The sequence below is a fragment of the Rhinolophus hipposideros genome (assembly GCF_964194185.1).
Source record: "Rhinolophus hipposideros genome assembly, chromosome: 11".
Taxonomy (NCBI): Eukaryota; Metazoa; Chordata; class Mammalia; order Chiroptera; family Rhinolophidae; genus Rhinolophus; species Rhinolophus hipposideros.
In genome coordinates this window covers 35231289-35254116 of record NC_138057.1, presented here as the reverse complement: position 1 = coordinate 35254116, position 22828 = coordinate 35231289, and the positions used below count along the sequence as shown (strand labels likewise).

The 22828-nt window shown below is 33.4% G+C and overlaps 1 protein-coding gene across 4 annotated transcripts in view; it reads right to left on the bottom strand.

Moving 5' to 3' along the window:
- LOC308505210 (zinc-regulated GTPase metalloprotein activator 1B) overlaps window positions 1-22231 on the bottom strand; it is a 42127-nt gene extending 19896 nt beyond the window's left edge. The window contains exons 1-8 of one of the 4 annotated variants that reach the window (XM_081067016.1): window positions 22071-22231; window positions 18674-18760; window positions 16566-16662; window positions 15339-15430; window positions 8516-8575; window positions 7359-7396; window positions 2308-2354; window positions 477-563 (exon numbers count right to left, since the gene is read on the bottom strand). In XM_081067016.1, the coding sequence (XP_080923142.1) occupies window positions 477-563; window positions 2308-2354; window positions 7359-7396; window positions 8516-8575; window positions 15339-15399 (293 nt within the window). In that variant the 5' untranslated portion in view covers window positions 15400-15430; window positions 16566-16662; window positions 18674-18760; window positions 22071-22231. Of the gene's footprint in view, window positions 1-476; window positions 564-2307; window positions 2355-7358; window positions 7397-8515; window positions 8576-13374; window positions 13554-15338; window positions 15431-16565; window positions 16663-18673; window positions 18761-21812 lie in introns of those variants that run through there. The other 3 variants (XM_081067014.1, XM_081067015.1, XM_081067017.1) reach the window with 3 other exon arrangements.
- Window positions 22232-22828: the final 597 nt, after the last annotated feature.

The window sequence follows — 22828 nt, the reverse complement described above, 5'->3', positions numbered from 1 at the left end:
CAGAGAGATGGAGAAAAAGGAAGTGGGGTGGGCTCTAGAGAACAGATAAAATTGCTAAAAAAGGAAAAATGAAGGAATTTAAGGGCTGGCAAGAGTGAGAATGCTTTATGAGTAATAAAAGGTTTTGGCAAGACACACCCATGAGAAAGTCAGCAAATAATCATCCTGGGTAAAGTTAGAGGACTTCATTAAGGAAAAAGTCAAAGAGAAGACAGAAGAAGAAGAATGGATTCAGAAGACCCTGAACATCAGTCTATGAACTTTGAACTATATTGAGTAAGCAATGGAGAATAAATTCATAATTACTACTTACATGACAATCTATTAGACAACAATGTACACATGTGATTCTCTAATGGTACTTGAAGCAGGTCAACACTGAACCTTAAGTTTCCACACGGGAATAGTCATGGTAAAAATATTCTGTATAGTACACTTTGAATTTGTAGGTACTTAACATACTGATAATTTTGTACCTAATAGTTGTTCTTAATTTGTTTAAATCCTCTTCTGAAACCAAGTCTGTTTTATTGATGATGATGATATCTGCCAAAGCAACTTGCCTAAATTAGCAAACAAAGAACAGATGTCAAAAGAGAAATGTTAAGAAATTAAAAATAAATAGAAACACCTCCTATACAGATCAACCAGTATTACATAGTACTCTATATGGTAATTAAATTTACTCCTAACCTAATTGTCATTCTTCAAATAGTGAGGATAAACTGTATTCATCACTATATAAATCTGATTCATTAAAAAATATTTACTGAGTGCTTTCACTTTCTACTGTAGAACTACAAAAACAAGCCTCAAAAAGTTTACAATCTAAGATGATTTACAAAAAGGATGATTATAAACTCATGATTTTCTTTGAAAAGAAATGCATAAAATTCAGATATCCAATATGGTCAAGACAAAAATAGTCTACTTACTAAAATATTCCATGTAATAATTACCATAATTTTCAAAAAAATACAGACAAGTTTATTTAACATTAACATTACACTAAACAGTTTTTAAAAAAAAACACACTTCAGTTGATTTATCAGGATCTTTACGAAATATCTTCATCACTGAGAATATACATTTTCTCTGTAAAACAGATACACATGAATTCAAATTAAAGACTCCCGTTAACAGAACCCTGAATAACAAAATAGCTTACTATGAATAAAAGTTCTAATTTCTAATAACAGTTGTAGTAAAGCTAAGGATTCTTTAAATTTTCCTCAATTCTTCAGGAAATTACTGAAGTTAATTACTGGGCTATTTGTTCCTAATCCTAGTCTTATGCTATCTGAAGGTATAGCTGATTATTTCAAATAACATAATCAAATTATCAAAAATAAATTAATTCATTAAAAAAGCAGGTTTCAACAGTATGCATATCACAATCCCATTTTAAGTAAACTTTACATGAATAAAAACTGAATGTGCACATCTAAAAATACAAACAGTTGCAATCTTTAAATTGGAGGCCTTCTATGTTTAACTTTATTTTGGCTTTTATAACATTTTGCTATTTAAATGACTTATTTACATTTTCTATAAAAAGTTACAAAAAACATTTAAGTTCAATCTAATTTAAATCGTAACTGCAGACCAAACGCAGTGTTCAGGCAGGATTACAAAACAACAGCGCGCCATACTCCCAAATGAGAGGGAATCAATCGCGTTTGCAGTCTTTTTTATTTATGTCTGCGTCATCTGCAGCAAATCTCAGGGGACCTTCCTCTTAAACCCAGAAGCATATTTAGTGACTGTCCTCTATCCCAAAACTTCTTCCCCATTAGCATGAACATGCTTAGGGTACGCAAACTAATTTAAATATTTAAAGTCTAAAGACAAACCAATCAGGAGCATGAAGTTATTTAAACAAACAAAATAAAACATTCTCAATGCCAAATTAAAATTATATCCTTTTTGTTCCTCTGTTGTTCTGAATTAACAGTGAACATTTGAATCAAATGAATTACTGTTAAAGAAGTGAGCCAACTCTTTTTTTTACAATCATCTTCAATCCCAAAGACATTATATGAGAACAAGAAAATATTTTAACATGTTAACATTTCCCATGCTCCTCACAAAGAACTGCTGTGCCCAGCACTCACTTGATGATAATAAAAGTTACAGATAAAACTTTAGTTATCAGATCATTAAAAATAGCAATAATTCAACTACAGGAAAAAGATAATACATTTTCTTTGATTATGTTTTTATATTTCTGTTTTCTTCTGGTTTTCATATTAATAATTTTCTCTTCCCAATTAGCCAGTAATCAACATATACTTTAAATATGAGTACCTAGAAGCTTCATTGATAAGGCCATCAGGCTTTTCTTCTGCTAAATGCTGAACAAAAACAAAGTTTGAAAAAAGTTACTCTGGTGTAACACAAAATGTAATGTTAACACAAAGGATTTTACTTTAGAGACTCTTGCTTCCAAAAAAGACTTCAACAAGTTCTATTACTGAATACACAAACTCACAATGAATTTTTCTATCTGAAAGTATTTTCTTCCCCATTTGTCTTTTTTTTTTTTTTCCCTACAGTGAACCTGTAGGGTATTAGGGGCTGGAGGTGGCAGGTGAGAGGGCTTTAATTTTATACCTCTGACCTCTTTTCCTAAAAGGAAAACCCTCCATTTTAAATAAAGTCATAAAAACATAGAACACTATAGTTCAGATTTTAGGGGTTTTCCTTTTTACAGAACAGTTCTTGTTCTAAACATTCATTTTTCACTTATTAAAAAACAGATAACCCTTGAAATTGTACTTTTAAAAAATCTAATATACTTCCCGCCATTCCTTCCCCCACGCCCCACTCTCCACCCAGAATGGTACATGATATGAACTCAGTACTGGGCCCTTCATATTCCCTAAAACAAATATGCTGAGAGAAGAACACAGCCCTAATTCTAGCCTAAAAGCAGTTTATCATTTAGAAGCCCACACTTGAGGGATCTGGCCTCTCCATGCAACTGTTTATTTCGTTGGCCTCTCCGGAGTCAAGCTAGTTCCAAAACAATATTTTGACATTGACTTAGAGGCCCAGGAGGTAGTTCTCATCTCTTGGAAGCTGTTATTATTTTTCCATAATCCTATCAATATCCCTAAAATCTTCAATGCCATAAGGTTCCTCTCTGAAAAAATTTCACCTTCACTTCCTTAACCCTCAAGAGATGTTTCCTGTCAAAATAAAACGCTGCCCACTGAGGTTAGATGCAATTGCATTGCATTAATACTTTTCGTATTTGAATCCAACTTCACAAATCAATAAGTCCTTTTACACATATTATCTCATTTGGCATTTATAACATGATGGGAAATGGCTACACTACTCATTTTATAAAAGAAGAAACTAAATCTAACACTTTCACCATCACAGGATACCTTATTATATGGCTATTTTTCAAAAATTGAAAATGTGCTCAGTAGAAGTTAAATGAAAATAATTTAAAAATTTTTGTGAAAACTTTTTATGTTTTAAAAAATCAGTCTTGTATACAGTGCTACACAGATATTAATAATCACATAAGAGTATGTACATAAAGATTACCTAAAAACTACATTCAAAATTATTTCACCAAACCAGTTTCACAGTTCAGGGGGAGGTAGATCATCAAAGTATCTGGATAATTTAAAACCTAAAAACAAGCTGGCAATAATTTTATTTAATAGAATTGTCTAAGTCTATAGGGACAAACTTCTTTCCTGTAAAAGTTTGCCAAATTCTATTCTAGGGGAAACAAGACTAAAGTAAAACTTTAGATACAATGCTATAAATTCAACTGTAGACCCACTCTGAAATTATGGAAGTCACAGAATTTGAAAAATATTGTATCAAAAATCATTCCTTGCCAAAAGACTAAGTTTACTATTTTTGATAATTATTCTTGAGTTGACATTGTAACAAATCTTATAACTATGTCCTCTAGAGAATAATGCTATTATTGCCCTAGGAGTAGTCGTCACACCCAGGCTCAACAAATATTTGTTAAAATAATTCTAATTAACACTACCTAGTTGTTGACATAGATACATGGATGTTGTTACTTGAAAAATTCTATGTAACATGCAGCAACAAATCCGTTTCTATTCAGCAGTACGAATTTGGGGCTACTATTTGACTGTGTGTTGGTAGGGTATAAAAAAATATGGCAAGAAAATTAGAAATCTGTTTTGAATTTCTATACTTAGATGGAACTAACAGTAGTTTCACAAAGTAACTCATGTTTTTAATGCATTTACTTCTTCAGATTAGAAATCTTCAACCAAAGTTAAGTGGGATGAATGACATTTTAACTACCTCTAAGCAATCGAGAAGTATCACATATAAAAAGATGTTAAAACTCCCCAAAATAAAATCCTGCCAACATGTACAACTCTATTAAGAATATGATATGTAATAATCATATAATTATAGAAGAGATAAATGCCCTGTTCTATGCACATATGAAGGCTACACAAACATAAGGAAATAATAAATAATAAATGCACACTCACATTTATTTTCTCTGGATATCAGCCCAACATTTGCCTGTGAAACTTCCTACCTCCCCAAGTCAAGCTTTGCAAAAAGACTAACCAATGTCACTATTCAAAAGGACATTCTCTAATAATGCATTATACACCATTAAATCAGATGGCTTCCATTTATAAGGTTAAAAAATGAAAATTTTGACATTGCATTCTACCTGTACAGTAAAAGAAGAAAAATCTTTGCAAAATTTAAATATATATATACATATATATATGTATATATATATATGTATATATCTCCATCTATCCCCAAAGGATTCCTTATTCCTTATCTTTGCTTAGAGACTATGGCTTTTGCTTATATATCAAAACAGACACAAATAATTTTGGTTCTAATTTATTCAACATAGCCAAATATTAAGATTCAACCATCTACCATTGTAGTATACCATAAGAAAGGAACCCTTTTAAATAACACCATTGTAGACACAACTTCAATAAGGGCTACAGGGTACCCTTTTCTGCAGAAATAGAAACAAACTGGGAAGAAGAGAGAGGGAGGGAAGCGATGGAAGGGAGGGAAGGAAGGAGGGAAAGAAGGAGGGAAGGAAGGAAAGAAGGAAGGAAGGAAAGAAAGAAAGAGGGAAGGAAACAAAACAAAAAAACTGCTGTTGACCAAAGTGGAAATAAATCTGGTGTCAAAGATATCATATGACTTTAAAAAAAAAAAAAAAAAGCAGCAGCAGTTATTTCTTTCAAATGGATTGGTTATAAATCAAACACAATTTTGGCTTTTAAAATAAGATTATTGCATATTGTCAGTCTATTTATTTTTCTGATCTTTTCCATGGTAAACTGTTTTCTGACTGAATTGTTTCAAAAGCTTGTGCAATATAAGAGAATAACCAAAAAAAACCTTCTCACTTGACCTTTTCGCTGTAACTTCATTCATTGATTCTATTGCATTAAATGCTGTCACATTTGTAGAATTGAAAAGAACAATGTCAGTAGCCTGGGTGTCAAGTCCTGAGAACAGAGAGCTGTCATTTGAAGTTGTCCAATTCTTTGCCCATGATTAAAAAATGAATATTTCAGATCAATGGGTGACAATCCCATTAGAGTGATAGCCCATGATATCAATTACCACTTCAGTTTCAATTTGGCTGGCTGGCCACAGGGTACCATTTCTCAGCTTTTCTTGTGATGGGCTGGCTCTGTGAAGCATGACACCCTTAAATTGATGCCCATTATCCAAGTGTCATTACTTGTACTGCCTCAAATTCTCTGAATCACAAGCAGCTACTGAGGTCAAGCTTTGCAACCAGAGGAATTGGACAAGTTGGCAAATTCTTTATATAAAGGAAAAGTTATTTATCTGGCATCTGACTTAGAAAATCTAAAGTTTCCATTATCTTGACAGTATGTCAGTTTTGTGTAGGTATATTGATTTAATAATTTAAGAGGTTTTATCAAGGTGGCAGGGGGTTAAACGTTTACTGTGTTTGCATTATTCAGAATGTTGCTTTGTTTATTTTTGGCCTCTATCACACTGATAATAGATTCTATTTAACTCCTCTCCATATATATAAAATACACATATAAAATTATTCCTATGATAAATACACAGAGTTTGACTTTGGGCATGGCACTTTCAGCCTATCAAAAAAAACACACAAAAACCCCCACAAAAAAACAAAATATCCTCACTGCTATCTATACCATATTACAGGCAAATATGCCCGTAATAAACAGGCATATTTGAAGAATTTGATTTTTTTTTTTTTTTTTTTTTTTTTTTTTGCTTCCTACATAAACATTTTGCTAGAAATGTTATGGTTTCAGAACAGTTGGAATTTTTGGAGCAAAACTGTAATATTTGGGATCGTTCTTTGATTCTTAAGACTACTAATTCAGATTATTTGGATTTGAAAATCTAAAAAGGAATTGTCTCCTGAACTTCTCAAACTAGGGTACTCTATCCCTCAGAAAACTGAAGAGCCAGTGAAAGGGTATTGGTAACCATTTGACAAGCCTGCCATATATTCCTAGAGTATTTTTTTTATTACAGATTTGGAAGAAAAACAAACTTTTTCAAATTAATAAATTTAGATATATTATGGTAGTAGAATACAAAATGGACATGCATTTTTAAGCATTAAATGTAAACTACTGAAAAATAATTACTTTGGGCACTATTCACATCCCCAGATTAGAACTGGGAAATGGAAGATAATTTCATTCTCTTCTGCATTTAGTAATATTTCACTTGGAAAGTTGAGAAACACTATTTATGCAACATGCTTTTAAAAATCTTACTAAGTGCATTTTATAAACTGAAGCCCATTTCAATGCATTTGCAGATCTCGGTAGTTACAAAAATATTCACAGCTAGATGCCTTTTAATGGAGAGTTTCTCCTCACTAAACCTATGTATAAATCCGGATTTCTTCAAAATAAGGTAAAGAAATTTTTTTTAAAGCTCAATTATCTCCATTTGTGTCTGATAACAGTTTAACAAGAAAATAAGCTCTCATATGCTTTATCAAGCTCAATTTTCTCTATTAAACAGAAAAACTTCTCTATAATGGGGTTGAATCCTACTGAGGAGTATACATACCCAAACTTTATCCTGAAATATTCTTATTACAAAATATTATACTTCCAACTTTTCTCGCATCAAGCCAGAGTAATACAAAATAAATAATTTTAAAAAACACAATTTAAAAATACAAATTTCATCTGAACATTATTTTTTTAAGTTTTTATTAAGACAAATTTCAAACAGACACAAATGTAGAGAAAATAATATAATCAATCCCCATATACCCAGCTCTTAACAAATAATTAGCAACTCACAGCAATCTTTCAACTTACTTTTAATCCATATTTTGAATCCACAACAGTAATGATACCTACAAAGGAATAAATCTTTTAATCAACTTTAAACTTGAGAATTTAAATTAAAACTAATCTATTTCAGTTCACAAATGTTAATAAAATGTTGTTTCTTTCTCTCGCCAAGATGCAATTTACTTCAATTCCATTAATAAGAAGATGCATTTTCAAATATGTACTGAGTGCCTAGCAATATTTTAAGACACGGAAGAGGATATAAAATAAAATTTTTAAATTAAATAAACAAATAAGAAAATAAGATTTCTCTAACCTTTAAAATGGTTACAATCCAAAAGATTATGAGATAAATTTAAATTTCATAATATAAAGTGGAATGGGATAAATTATACAAGACAGGTTATTTATAATTTATTTTCACATAATCAAAATTGAGACTTTCATTAACATTTAAATTATTGCTTAACAAATCTGTCTTAGGATAGTTATTCCTAATATCTCTCACCAATCTAACATACAAACGTTTTATACAACATGTACCTAAATTTCCAAATGATCAATTAGTTTGACAATCTCTGAATTTATATGCTAAATAATTTTTTCAAAGGATTAACAGCAGAACAAGTTTGATAATGTCTAAGAATGCAACCAGCCACATGCCACATATACATATTAGGGCCAAATGTTGAAACCAGTCCTCAATGATTCCGAAATTATTTTACCCCTTAACATATGAAAGATTTGGTTTTAAAAAATGTGAAGGGCTCAGGGAATGGAGGGGGGAATGGAGTGGGGGAAAGACTGATGACACACCACAGTACATAAATCAAACAAAAGAATAGGAAATCTACATATCAGGTTGGTGCAAAAGTAATTGCAGTTTTTGCAATTATTTTTAACCTTTTAAACTGCAATTACTTTTGCACCAATCTAATAGTATTTTAAAATGAAAACCTTAGTGGAAGCACTAAATTCAGAATTGGATTAAGATTTGTCATCTAGTTCTTCCACTGTCTGCGGCTTTATAATCTGTATGAACAAAGACTTACTTCATCATCAAACTAAGTAAGTTTAAAAAGAGTCACAACAATGTAAGGAGTCAAAATTATAATATGAACAAAAATGATCTTAACCATAATAACATTTCACTTGAAAACAAAATTCTATATTTAACTTACCATCAAGATAAATATCAACCCCTAATTCAGCATCAACCCAAAACATAGAAGCTACAGCACCTGAAAATATATATAATATTCATCAAATAAAAATATTTCTTCAAAGTGAGAAACACAATTCTATCCATGTTTTAACTTGCCCCAGCAGAATTAACAGGCAAACATATACAAATTAAATATGGGTTTCCAACCTTCTTATGAGAATTAGAGTGACAGAATTTTTTACTATTTATACCCATTTCTTCCCTCCCCTTTACCTTAAAAAAATAAAAAGACCAACTTGTATCAAATACAAAGCTAACAACAAGCTTCTTTTCTAACAATGCCATAATAATTTACCAACAGATATCATCAAATAATTTGGGCAGTATGGTTATGTGTACATAGGACTCATTTTTATTTTCTCTCCTGAATAATCATATGATTCACAAATAGTTAATTATCACTCCAAAAGAAAGCAAGATAACACCAAAATCACTTGTCCAAAATCTTAAAAAAAAATTTACTTGTAAGTTTTATAGAAGAAAAAGAACAAAACTTAAAATTATACACTCTATGGCATTACTAATAAATCCTTACATTATTTATAAAATCTGGGTCTGAGGAAAAATAATTTCTAAATAAGAAATTTAAACTTAATTTTGACAGAAACTGGTTAAAGTATCAAACCACACACCCTGATTAGTATGCCACAACACAAGAAAAAGAAAACTGACAGCAAAGAAAGTATTTGATTTTTCAAAGCATCACAAGTCCAGTTAGTGACAGGGCTGTCTAAAAGAATGAGTATTGGAGGAAAACAAGGATAACTGAACTCATTCCAATGTCTGAAACTGTCCACCTACCCTGACGAGATGTGGACCCCCAAGCATCACTCTGTGTCAACAACGAAATACCTGTCAGCTGTTTACAGTGATTACTCATGCAAGATATAGCAAGGGCCACAAGATCTAATGGTTTCCTGATACCTATTGATTTTTTTCCCAAAAACTTAATAGTTTTCCAATTTGACTGAAATAGGATTTGTGAATAACAGGGGCTGAATCAATGCCTGTCCTTTTCACGGAAATTACTTTACCATGACAATTATTTAGCTTAGAACTGGAGAGTGTCAGTCTCCTAAACGGAAAACAACAGAATTGCCAATAAGAATTTTGTTCACTTACTTGGCTAACAGCATGATTTTAATTAATGAGGGAGAAAAAGTAAATCAACTGTGAGTATCATTACTCCAAATAATAAATCATTAAAAAGTATTAATTTTTTTCACTCAAAATTTCTAACATTGTACATAAATCATTTTATTTAATTCACTGATTTCTATTCAGATGCTTATAAGTCCTGTACAGTTAACATATGCCTAGTATTAAGTTGAACTGTAAGAGTGTATTAGAGCTTTGATTCTAAATCTGATAAGTATCTTTGGTATAATTCTTACAAGGAGGAACTATTTAAAATTTGGATGCAGGTGTTTAGCAGGAGGAGCAGAGATGAGAAAATGAAGTTAATCAGTGATTCTCAACCAAGGATGACTTTTCTCCCCGCGGGAATATTTGGCAATATCTGGAGATATTTTTTTGGTTGTCTCAGGTAGAGGAATGCTAATGGCATGTAGTGGGAAGAAGCCAGGGATGCTGTTAAACATCCTACAATGCACAAAACATCTTCCTATAACAGAATTATCCAACCCGAAATATCATTTATGCCAAGGTTAAGAAATCCTGAATTAGATTATAGAATCTCCCTTTTCAAAACCATATTCATAAAACAAACAAAATAAAATTTAAAAAGCCAAAATTTATTTTCATGCTTAATTTTTTTGGTGCCCCGCCTCCCCTTTTTTGTTACAGGTGTACAAAGCAATATAATAGACATTTATACCCCTCACAAAGTGATAACCCCCCCAATCTACTACCCCTCTCACATCATATATAGCTATTACAACACCACTGACTATCCTCCCTATGCTATACTTCATATCCCATGACTCTATCTATCTATCTATAGTCACACACACGCACGCACGCACACACACACACACAAATATATAATTATAGTTGACATTCAATATTATTCTACTTCAGCTTCAGATGTATAGCATATTGGTCAGACATCTACACAGTCTATGAAGTGATCCCCCTGATAAGTCCAGTGCCCATCTGGCACCAGACACAATCTTTACAACATTACCGATTATATTCTCCACACTGTATTTCATATCCCCGTGACTATATTATGACTACTAATTTGCACTTTCTAATCCCTTCATCTTCTCCCCCATCTCCAATCCCATCCCATCCAGCAACCATCTGTTTGTTCTCTATATCTCTGAGTCTATTTCTGTTTAGTTTGCTCATTTATTCTGTTCTTTAGATTCCACATATAAGTGAGATCATATGGTATTTGTCTTTCTCAGTCTGACTTATTTCACTCAGCATAATATTCTCTAGGTCCATCCATGTTGTTGCAAATGGTAAGAGATCATTCTTTTTTATGGCAGACGAATATTCCATTGTATAAATGTACCACAATTTCTTTATTCAACTATCAATCAATGGGCATTTTGGTTGTTTCCGTATCTTGGCTATTGTGAATAGCGTAAAAAGCCAAATTTCACCAGCAGCAACCAAATATACAATCTCCTGCCATAAATTGTGAAGATAGTCAAAATAAGAAATACAAGTTCTATGTAACTTATTATAATAGCTCTTAATTCTATCCGCATCCCCAGTAAGAGGTTTACAAAATACTAACTCTTATCAAAAATAGCTTTCAAAATAACAAGCAGAACTGAGGGAGGAATAAGAAATACAGAAAAAAAAAATCAACAAGAAAACTTCAAGGGTGAAAGTTTCTAACCATCTCTATATTTGCAGGGGAGGAAGTCACTTCCTAAAGCTCAGAACAAAATGAAGTGAGTGTGGTCTAAAGCTCAAGCTGTCCTCTCACAAGGTATGGGATGTAGACACATGAGTAGTTGGAGCAAACCCAGGAGGTGGGAGCACTTGATATTTTAAGAGAGGAGAGCCTAAGAGTCACATTGCCCAATGGACGCTCTCAGTCATCTATTTCCCTTTGCTTCCCCCTCCCTGCTCCCAGCAATACTCAGTTTTCAAACTGGGGCTCAGAAGAACAATGAGGTTAGGTAAGATGGGTAAGGTATTAAAAAGAATTTGGCAATACCACTTCTAAGTTGATAGAAGTTCTCTGAACCTCCTACATCAAGCACAAACATGCTAAAAAACTATGCACATGTATTACAGCTTAGAAAGAACAAAAAAGAAGGTAAAAGCCAGGAAGGGAAAAAAACTGAAGAAATGAATACGGCACAAAAATAGCAAAGAACCCAATCAAAAAAAAAAAAAAAACCCCAAGTCAAAGAAATTTTCAAGGGCTTCTTTATAATAAACAACTTAAAAACAATATAATCTTAATTAAAACTAATCTCTAAAGCAAGATTGAGAAGAATAACATGAAAAGATAATTTGTAGTGGTAAAGAAATTTAGGGCCAATATACCATTACTTAACCAATTAGTTCATTTAAAACATCAAGGAACAGAGCAGATGTTGGCGGAAACAGAATTGCTGACAAAAAGGTTTGAAATAATTACAGTAAATGATGCAGAGGCAAAAGAAGATAACAATTAGAAGACAATAGATATGGAGAACAAAAGAAAATGCAATAGATGGAATATTGGTGTCATAAAGTAGAGGACCCAATAATTTGACAGAAAAACTCTTCATGGTACTAAATAGAGAAATGTCCCTAAATGAACTAAACCTGCAGATGAAAGGGTATATTGTAATCCAGGAAAACATGATCATGAATGACACCTAGATGCATCTTGGTTATATTACTTAACTTCAAAAATAAAGAAAAAACCATTCAGCATTTTAGATGAAAAAGCAAGTCGCTTTCAAAGAGGTTGGGGGGAAAAATCAGACTTTTCTACAGTAACATTTATTGCCCCAATATAATAAAAAATGACCAAAAAATTCAAATGAATGTGTTCCCTAAGGATATTACCTCCAGCCAAGTTGTTTTTCAAGAATGAAAAAAACAGGCAGACATTCTCAAACATTAAAGGAAACAACTGAAAAAATACTGCACTCACAAATCCTTCCTGTTGAAATAAAAAGAGAAAATGCTGTACAAGTATATCCAGCCAATCAAAAAATACTAAGAGATCATGGAGCAATATTTGCAAAGTTCTGAGGGAAAGAAATTGTGATACAGAAACATACCTAGCCAAGTAATCTTTGAAGTATAAAAACAAGATAGGTATTCTCAAGCAATGAAGTATTCAAGAACTCAGGGGATACGGCAATTATAGCAAAGATTACCTGACCATACCATTCAGTCAATCAAGGGACTGATCAACTAAAGAATGGAGAAGCCACAGTATTGGTAATGAGGCCTAAAACCGTTTAAATACAGAATTAAACAAAGTAGGACAGAATGTAAATGTTAGAAACCTTGACAACATAATACAGAATACAATGAAGCAAAACCAGGAAGTAGGAGAAAGTGGGAGTGTTAATCCCCTCATCTTTGATGCCAGGGAGTCAATAACACTTTCAAAATTCGAACGTGTAGTTTAAAAAACCACCTGTCCAATTTATTTATGTTCTTTATTCTTTATTATCTTTTTAAAAAATTCATCTCTTACAGTGAAGCATTTATCTGATATTCAGTAATTCCTCCACTTCTTTCAAATACTCTTCTTTTAAATTCAAGTAAAACTATATGAATAATTATTCAGAATAGCACAAAAAATGTGATCTTATTTTTATAAAATCGTTTCTGTATATTTATACAGCTTTCAGAAGTGCATAGAACAGGGCTTCCCAGACTTACACATGTCTAAGAATCACATGGAGGGCGTATTAAAATGGGTTGCTGGGCCCCATCCTTAGAGATTCTGGTTCAAACATTTGGGATAGGGCCCAAAAACCTTCATTTTTCACAAGCTCCAAGCTGAGGCCAAGGCTGCCATTCAACAAACCACAAGGAGTAGCACCAGCACAGAGAAATCCCTGGAATGAAATGCACCTACTTATCTTTGATGGTACTGAAATATAGGGTGTTGTTTTCAAACTTTCTTCTTCATATTTTCTTAGGTATTGTTTACATTTCTGTATAATAAATGTTTCATTTTTACCCAAACAATAAGTCATTATTCTAAAGAAAGTTAGAAGCAAGAAACATGAACCCATTTATACCTACAATTTGTTCAAAAGCTTTTTCTGAGATCTTTAACTTTCTTTTTTCCTCAGAAAAATAGAACTATTTTATTAAACTCACCTACTCTCAAAAAGTTACAAGAGTTTTTTCTCTATAAAGTGGTTACAACAAAAGAAACTGATAATTGCTATTTCAAAAAGAGGCGTATATTTTCCCACCTTACCAAATTTAAATTGATTTAACACCAATGTAATAATTCAAGTCCTATCATCAGTCAGAGCTATCGAAAATGTACGAAAAAATCCATGCCTACTGAAAGGACCAAAATAGTCCAAATCAACACTAATTTGAAAACATGAGGACAATATTGTTTGTTATGTACCGTTTCCCCGAAAATAAGCCCTAGCCGGACAATCAGCTCTAATGCGTCTTTTGGAGCAAACATTAATATAAGACCTGGCATTATATTTAATTACATTATATTATATTAAATAAGTTATTTAATATAAGTTATTTATTATACTAAATAATTCCCAAACATTATTTTAAAATGGTTTTATGGCCTATTGCCAAAGACCCAGCTCAAAAAGAAATAATGGTATATTTAATTACATTATATTATATTATATTAAATATAATGCCAGGTCTTATATTAATTTTTGCTCCAAAAGACGCATTAGAGCTGATTGTCTGGCTAGGGCTTATTTTCAGGGAAACACGGGAATACTTCTAAGTACCATAACCACTGATGATATCTGAACCTTTAGTATACTACAATATTTCTTTTAAACCATTATGACCCTTTTAATAAGTTATTCCCTAACATTACTTTAAAATGGTTTTATGGCCTAATGCCAAAGACCCAGATCAAAGAAGAAATAATGGTATGGGTCAGAATTACAAAACAAACACTAAATGTTCTGCAAATTAGGAATAAATATGTTACCTAAAAGTTATTTGGGTAAGAAGGAAACAGAAATCCGTTGTTAGAAACAGGTCGACTTTGTGTAGTTTTCAAGAGGGAGGTTTAGATGTAATTCCACTCAGAAGCAAAAATTTCAAGGATAATCATTATTACTTCTACACCAGGAAAAAGGCCCAGTAGGCTTGATTTAACTCCATACCTTATCACAACATTTATAAAAAAATAAAAATTATTTTAAGTCCAGTAGCAGAAAAACAAAATGCTAACAATTAATTTAAAAGGAATAAATTTGCTAGGATTAGATTACAAAAGCCCTTAAATATCTCTAAATGAATCCCTAAGAAAACTAGATTAGAAAGTAATCAGAAATAAGGTCTCTGCAGTGTATAACCAATCAAAAATATACTTACAAGTAGAATGTCTCAATTTTTCCTAAATTTCCATATTTTAACAACTTTTGCTTCTACCAAAAACCTTAAATCAATCAGTAAAATTTCAGATTCTATTATGTATCAAGTTAAAAGTACCAAGTACTTTTAATATCTTACATCTGCCAAAGAAACATGAGAACCCAGTATTTTTCCTCTTTTAAACCAAAAAAATATGTTTTTCTAGAGTAAAGCTTTAATACTCATTTTAGATATTCCCCTAGTACATTTATTGAAAAATGTTTAAGAACTATATTCTGGTTATTAATATTGTCATTTCTTACCAGGATCTGCTAACCCAGTGGTCTCTAACAGTATGTAGTCAAATTTCCCCTTCTTCTGCATCAAACTCTCAATAGCTCTAAGGCCATTGTCCCTGGAGAATACCAAAACATAATATATGATTGCCTGAATACTTAAAATGATCATTACAAGCATTTAAAAATATATTCAGCAACCTGAGACAAAAATATCTTTAGGCATGTGAAAATTTAACTCACTTCCAAGCTTCTAACAAAATTTCTGTCCAATATTTACCAATAAGGGAAAAAATACATACATATATACTGATAGGTAAAAAGAAATCAGATTCATGATGAGTTAATACTTTATTAAAATTAAAAGCAGAGGAAATTTTAATATATCTGACTAAAGTAAGCCAGAATCTGTTATTTTCATAGCTTTATGAGAGAAAAAAATCAACATTCAAAATAATGATAAAATTTATAAATTACAGATTAGTAACAGCTAACAAGATACTACCATTAAATATTTTTAATTCTATTCTGCATTAGAGTATCAGGCTTTTATTTCCCCTTTTTTCTTATAATATCAAAAGTACAAGAAAATAATTAATGGATTGCATTTTGGTTGTTCAAGAAAATGTTATGATTTTAGCCTTGTTAATATACTTGACTCAAAGTCAAAAACTAAGATAGTAAATGATGCAGAATAAATTTAATTCACTAGAATACACAAAATCCACAGTATAATAGGTCTTAACTTTCTTAATTCACTCAACAAATAGTTGAATGACTACCACTCGTATGTGTCAGATCCTTTTCTAAGGTCTGTGGTATATTAGTGAATAAAACAGTGTCCTTGGAAACTATAACTGGTGGAACATAATGTGAGTATTTTCTCTTTCTTGATGGTCATTTATTTTTGTTCTTAGACGGTGAATTCTTAGAACTAAGACCAATGACTTATTAAACTCAGAACTGTTCTTTATACATGAAATGAGACTTTCATGCACCACAGAGATTATTAAATAAACCCTGACATCAAAAATAAAAAAAATCAATGAAAGGGCCAAAGCATTAGAACACATAGAAAAACAAATACGATAGCAAGAAATACTTTAAGAAAATAAATCCTAATAAGTCTTATTTTCTACTTGAAAATACAATACTGTGTAAATTCAGTTAAATTACACAAAAAAAATCAAAGATGAAAATATTATCAGTAAATATTTATAGTAAACCAAAGCACATAGTAAAAACATTCCTCACTTTACTGAACAGCAGAGGCAACCGTTTCTAAGTTCCAGCCATTCTTCATAGAGCTCTCCACCTTGGCTCACAGCTAAGGATTTTTCCACTGCACTTCCTGGAATAAGTAACAAGAAGCACGCTTTAGATTATGTTCACTAGGCAACCAAAAAATATGAGGATACTCAATAATGAAGCGGATTTCAAAGTAGAAAATGCGTTTTATAACTTTTATTCTTTCATTCTATTCATGCAGCCTCAATATTTTAAACTATACTACTCTACATTAGTTTAACTTTTATTTCTTTAAGAGGATTTAAGCCCCTAAAAAGGAAAACTCAAAATTAATGAATCAGTTACTTCCTCTTTAGGCCTCTTCCTTGCACACTCCCATTTCCTAATAAAGTAGCTATTTCAAAGGCACTCTGTCTTGTCCATGGCCAACTTTCCAGATAGAATAGTGTGTTTTATATATAAAGTTTTTATATGCCCTTCAACCTCTTAAGGGCTTTATCTATATTTTTCTTTTCATTCTTCCTCTAAACTACCTTTGTTTCTATTAGACAGCTACTCAGTACTCCCAGTATGAATTAAAAAACTTAGTTCATTTGAGGAAGTTTGCTTGGCCAATGTGCTCATTTAAAAATTAAATTTTAGTCAAATACACCTAAGTTTCCTAGCAAAGTTTACCTGAGAAAAAATAAAGTATATTTCAGATTCTGATGCACTTATTATTATGTAAGAATGATTTCAAATGTCTTATTTTTCCTCCAATAAAGAAATACACCAAAGCCAGGGAAGATTTCCAAATGTCCAGCAAAGCAAATGGCCAAAAAAAGGGAGTAATTTTTCATTTATATATTGTTTGTTTATATTTCAGTTAGGTGATGATAAAGAGCTTTGAAAGGGGTTGCTACAGAATTCAAGGTGCAGAGAACATTAACAAAATGTGAAAGAAAGTATTTCAAATGCTGTAATGGACAAAACTGTGAAAAATTATCCAAAAAGAATGAAGAAAAATAGTAAGAAATAATAAATGTAATCAGTGTCCAAAAGAAGATCAGTTAATAAGCAGCTAGACTATAAGAAAAACAGGATTTTTATTTTGTCCAGCAAGATTTTTCTCTGTACTTAACTGGAACCAGAAATTAGGTTTAATAGGCTTCCCATCCTGTTCATAAAACCTAGTTTTACTAATTTACAGCTAAAGATATAATATACCTTAAGAAATATCCCAACAAGTTACATTTTTTAATTAAAAGTAAGCTTTCATAAAAATTCACACGAGAGAAACTTATAAAAGTAATGAAAGAACTGTGTCTAATACTGCTGTATAGATTTTTTAAAACTATAATTCAATATTAAAGACAAAAAATTGGAATGTTAAATTGCATGTATTTTCACAGACAACTGAAGTTTCTTGAGGATGAAGAGCACATGTTCAACTTATTTTTAAACTCTTCAGTTTTAACTGCTTTGCAGACAATAAACATTCAACAAGGTAAATTTATAATAACTGACGCATTTTCAAATTTTTCAAAAGTTGCAATTAAACAGTATATTCAGTAAAAAAGCACCTTTCTAGTTCCTGAAGAACTTTCTTTCATATCATGTATCACAGATTTTTACTTCTGGAGTTATTTGTTTCATGTAAAAATCTAATTAAATTCCCTCGTTATGAATTCCAAAGTTATACAAAATAAAATTTTATAGAAATTATCTAATTTCAGTATGCATAATCTGTACAAAGTAAAGCTTGACAGAAATTAATCTAATTTTCTAAAACTATTCCCAACAACGTATTCACATAAGGCAGGGGTGTTAAAACTGTAGCCCGTGGGCCAACTGCAGTCCGCAATCCATTGTTAATTGGCCCACAGCAAATTCCAAAAACATATTTAGTTTACTTAAATAAACTACGAGGCAATACGTACTTCACCTCAAGTGAGTGGCCCGGCTGTTTGTGTATTTTACCGCATATGGCCCTTGGTAAAAAACGTTGAAAAAAGTTTGGACACCCCTGACATAAGGCATTGCATTTTCACTTTCAAATATGGAATATCAATTCGCAAGTAGAATAAACTGTCCTATAAATTCTTGCAGCATGGCATTTATTGAACTTTACTTACCTTCCCCGAATTCATTTAAAATAACTGCTATTCGTTTACTATGTTGCTCTGTCAAAATATAGTTCAGAAGTGTGGTTTTCCCAGCACCTATAAAATATATTTGATTTAAATAACAAAATTAAAAGATTAATTAACACAAAAAAGATACAAAGAGTCCCAATGTTTTTAAAAATGTGCATGCTATTTTTCAAATATTATTTAACTAAAACTATTCCAGAGGTAGATTAAAGTACCTTTTGAAATGTATATAAAACGTTTTGTTGACATAACATTTTATATTTACAAATACTTCTACAAGTTGGATTGCACAGCTTTCTTCAACCTAGTGAAAAAAATAACATGCCTTCTACATAACTTGTAATACAGTTAATATAAGGGCATCTTAATTCTTTATTAAATAAGAAATTATTGAAGTAACAGCTTCCAAGGAACAAAGTACTCATGTAGTTTATAAAATGTAAAATATTTAAATCTCTTTGCATGATGATAATATTTCTTAGCCAAGAACATACTGTTTAATTCCCTAAAATTTATATAAAGACCTTTTATTTTAACATTCGTCATTAACCAGACATGACTTAAAACTGACTATATAGCTCTTTTTAGTATGCTTAAAGCAATCTATAAAACTGATTTTATATATGTATCACATACACAGAAAATGGAGAATGGATATAGGAAATGATAAGACAGAATATTATTCAAAAAGATAAACTCATAAAGCTACACTAACTTTATCCAGTAGGGGGCATGTTAAACCTAATATGTTCAGCTGAAATAGAAGAAAAACATTTGTCTTGTGAGCCACAGACACCAAAGTTCAGAGGAAAAAAACAACAACCCTAACTGCACAGCAGTATAGTTCAATTGTATAAATATATCATTTATCTATTTTTATGTTGGTGTACATTTTGGTTGTTTCTGCTATTACAAACAGTGCTAAGAACTTTCACATGTAAGTTATACTCATCTTCTGAAATAAATTTACAAGATTTCTAGGGTATAACTAGGAGGGACTTACTAAGAAGTAGGGTATTAATATCTTCAACAATTTTGGGGTCATTTTCCTTTAAAAGCTGTTGAAGGGATGGAAGGCTTGTGTTTAGTGTTTTAGGAAGCTCAACATCACTAAAGTGTGACATGTAGAATGGGAGGGACAGACCTTAAGGTGGCAGGGCAATGAAGAAATTCTTAAAATTAGTCCAAGTGTAAGACAGAGGCCCTGAACACGGGTGCTGCACCAGGTAGTGGCAGTGAAAATGAAACGGAACGAGATGGAAGAGACCTAATAAAATTGCTAGATCTTAATAATTAACCATATTATGAAGCAATTTCATTCATTCAAAAGTCAACTATGGACCAGGTTTTAGGCTGGGCCCTTGTGAAAAGTGTACAAGACAGAGACAATCCGTCTCTACCTTCATGAAGCTTAGAAACATTAGGAAGTAGGATGTGGAGTGGAATTCGGATCAATAGAAAGGCAATCATGTCACAGGATGGTACACTGACTAGGAGATGTGTAAGATGTTATGGAGCACCTAAGAGGGACACCGAGCCAGAGGAGTAAGAGCAAGAAGAAAAATATACCAAGAGCAAAAATACTTGGCACCTTGTAGAAATAAAAGTAGTTCAATGTGCACGGGCCACAGTTTCACAGGCTAGAGAGATTGCCAAGAGCCAGATCACATAGGACCTTGTAATTCATATTAAGGAATTTGAACTTTAACCCAAATGGGAACCACCGAAGAGTGTGACACAATCAGATTGACACTTATAAAGATCATTATGGAAGAGAATATACTAAACGGAAGGTTGACTAGGAAGCTTTTAGAGTATTCCAGGTGGCTGGTATCATAGGAACAGGAGGATGAGGGAATGGTAACATGAAATTTTGGACATGTTGAATTTGAGATGTCTGTGGGACATCAAAATAGAAACTATCTGGGTGTGAAGTTCAAAGGATGAAGCGGGGCAACGGTTACAAAGGAGAAGCCTGGGCTGCCAGTTAGCTCAATGGGTTAGAGCGTGGTGCTCTTAACAAGGTTGCCGATTTGATTCTCCTGGGCCCCTGTGAGCTGCGCCCTCCACCACTAGATTGAAACAACTACTTGACTTGGAGCTGATGGGTCCTGGAAAAACACACTTAAACAAAAGTTAAAAAAAAAAAAAAAAAAGAGAGAGAAGCCAAAGAAGCAACTAAAAATATTAGGAAAATGTGATGGAAGCCGAAAGAACAATGTCCCAAGAAAGAAAATGGTCAAGGATAAGCAGTGAAACTATCCCCCAGATTCAGCAACAAGGTTGCTGGCCCGAGTCCTCACTCCTAGGCTTCAGACCATTCTCGCCAATGCTCTACTAACCTACCAAGTGAGCAAGATGGGGACAGCAGAGGGGCACGTCTGAACCACACTGTTTCGGGCAAGGAACCTGCTCAACTTCTCAGGAGAGCAGCCTCTGAGTCACAACGGAAAAATACCGAAAAGAATACTTTATGAGTCCTGAAGGAAAATGAGAATAAACCTACAGTCTACAAAGCAAAAACTGGGGAACACCCGTGATTTCATTAAAGGCCCTCAGGAGCACCAAGTTGCGTAGGTCTCTAGGAGCATCTAGGAATGATATTACTTTCCGGAAACCATTTCCATTTTCTTACATTTCTTAACTCTTCCCCTCCTTGTAATATGGTCATATATGTATTCTAGCCCTTGTATTTCTTGTGGAGAAAAGGGCATCCACTGAGGAATGGCTGGCATTTTCCGGGCAGGACACTCTCCAATGGTAATTGACTTACGAGGTAGGTACGTCCGGCCCCGTTTGGCAGATGAGAAAACCAACTCACACAGGCGGCCGGTATTATTTCCATTTTCAAACGAGGTAGAGAAGCTTCAGAAAGGTTAAGAGAACTCGTTAGGGGTCACGTGGATAATTAAGGGGTTGCATCTGGGTGGGCTTCAGACAGCAACACCGGAACCAGTTTCAAAATGCGAGGTTAACGTTCAACCTCACTTGATAAATGTGAATCTAACGCGGAAGAGTCAGGGCATCATTAATCCCCCGGGATGAGAAGCATCCCGTACTGGGAGCAAGTGACCCAGCCCCTGACTCAGAGACACTTGCTGTCGACCAGAAAGCCCCATACCTAAAAAGAAGAGGCACAGTCAGCCCCCAAAATCCCAGGATACCAGCGTTCACAGCATTTTCTGACCGGGATGGTTAGTTACCTAAATACCCGGTGATAATTGTGACTGGGATCTTAGCGCCGGGGCCAGACTTTTCCTCCTCCTCTCTTTGCTTGGTGTCAATGGGAACCAATTCAGGACAATCCTCCTCCGCCAGCTCCTCTTCCTCGTCCACAGCGCCAACAGCCTGTAACATCCCGGCCAAGAGCACCACACACCTCTCGTTCAGTTCTCCAGAGCGGGGACCCGGACGCCGAGCAGCGCTTACGCACGCCAAGCACGTCACGTCAGGCGCGGCCTTGACGTCCTCACGCCGCGACGCGTGGCTCCTCCCGATTCCGCCCCTATTACCTGGGCTCTGGCGGAGGACCGCCTCGCCCTTTAGACACGCCCCCATAGGAGCTGGGCACGCCCCCAGGGCGTGTTCTCTGAACCTACGCGGGGCGGGGCGGGGCGGGGCGGGGCGGTGTTGTTAGTTTGGACCAACCTCCCTCTGACTGTCAGTCACTGTGTGCTCCCGCAGCCTTTCCAGCCAAGAGCAGATGGTAGGGCTGAGGTCAAGCTGCTTGGAACGTGGAGTGAGTAGCCTGCCTTAAACAGCTCCCACAGGGCATAGACTTTATCAACTTGACACGTTTTAGTATCATTAAAAAATCCTTTTAATTCATAGGGGAAAGAATGGGAGGCTAAAATAATGCAGAGTTAATTATAATTTTTCTACCTGAAGGAATAACCAGTGAAACCTTTCTCTTTTATAATTACATATTTTATATGTATATCCAAATTTTTACAATGTACATACATTACTTTCATTTATTGTTCTTTGTCCTTATTTGTTTGGACCTTAGGTAACCCGAGTTCAACCCTTTGCCTCTCCCCAAAGATTGTAACCACTGTCATGAATTGATCATGGGCGATTCCTTATTCCCTCTTTTCTTTTTAGTTTTATCACATACTATCTATATGTACCCAGACA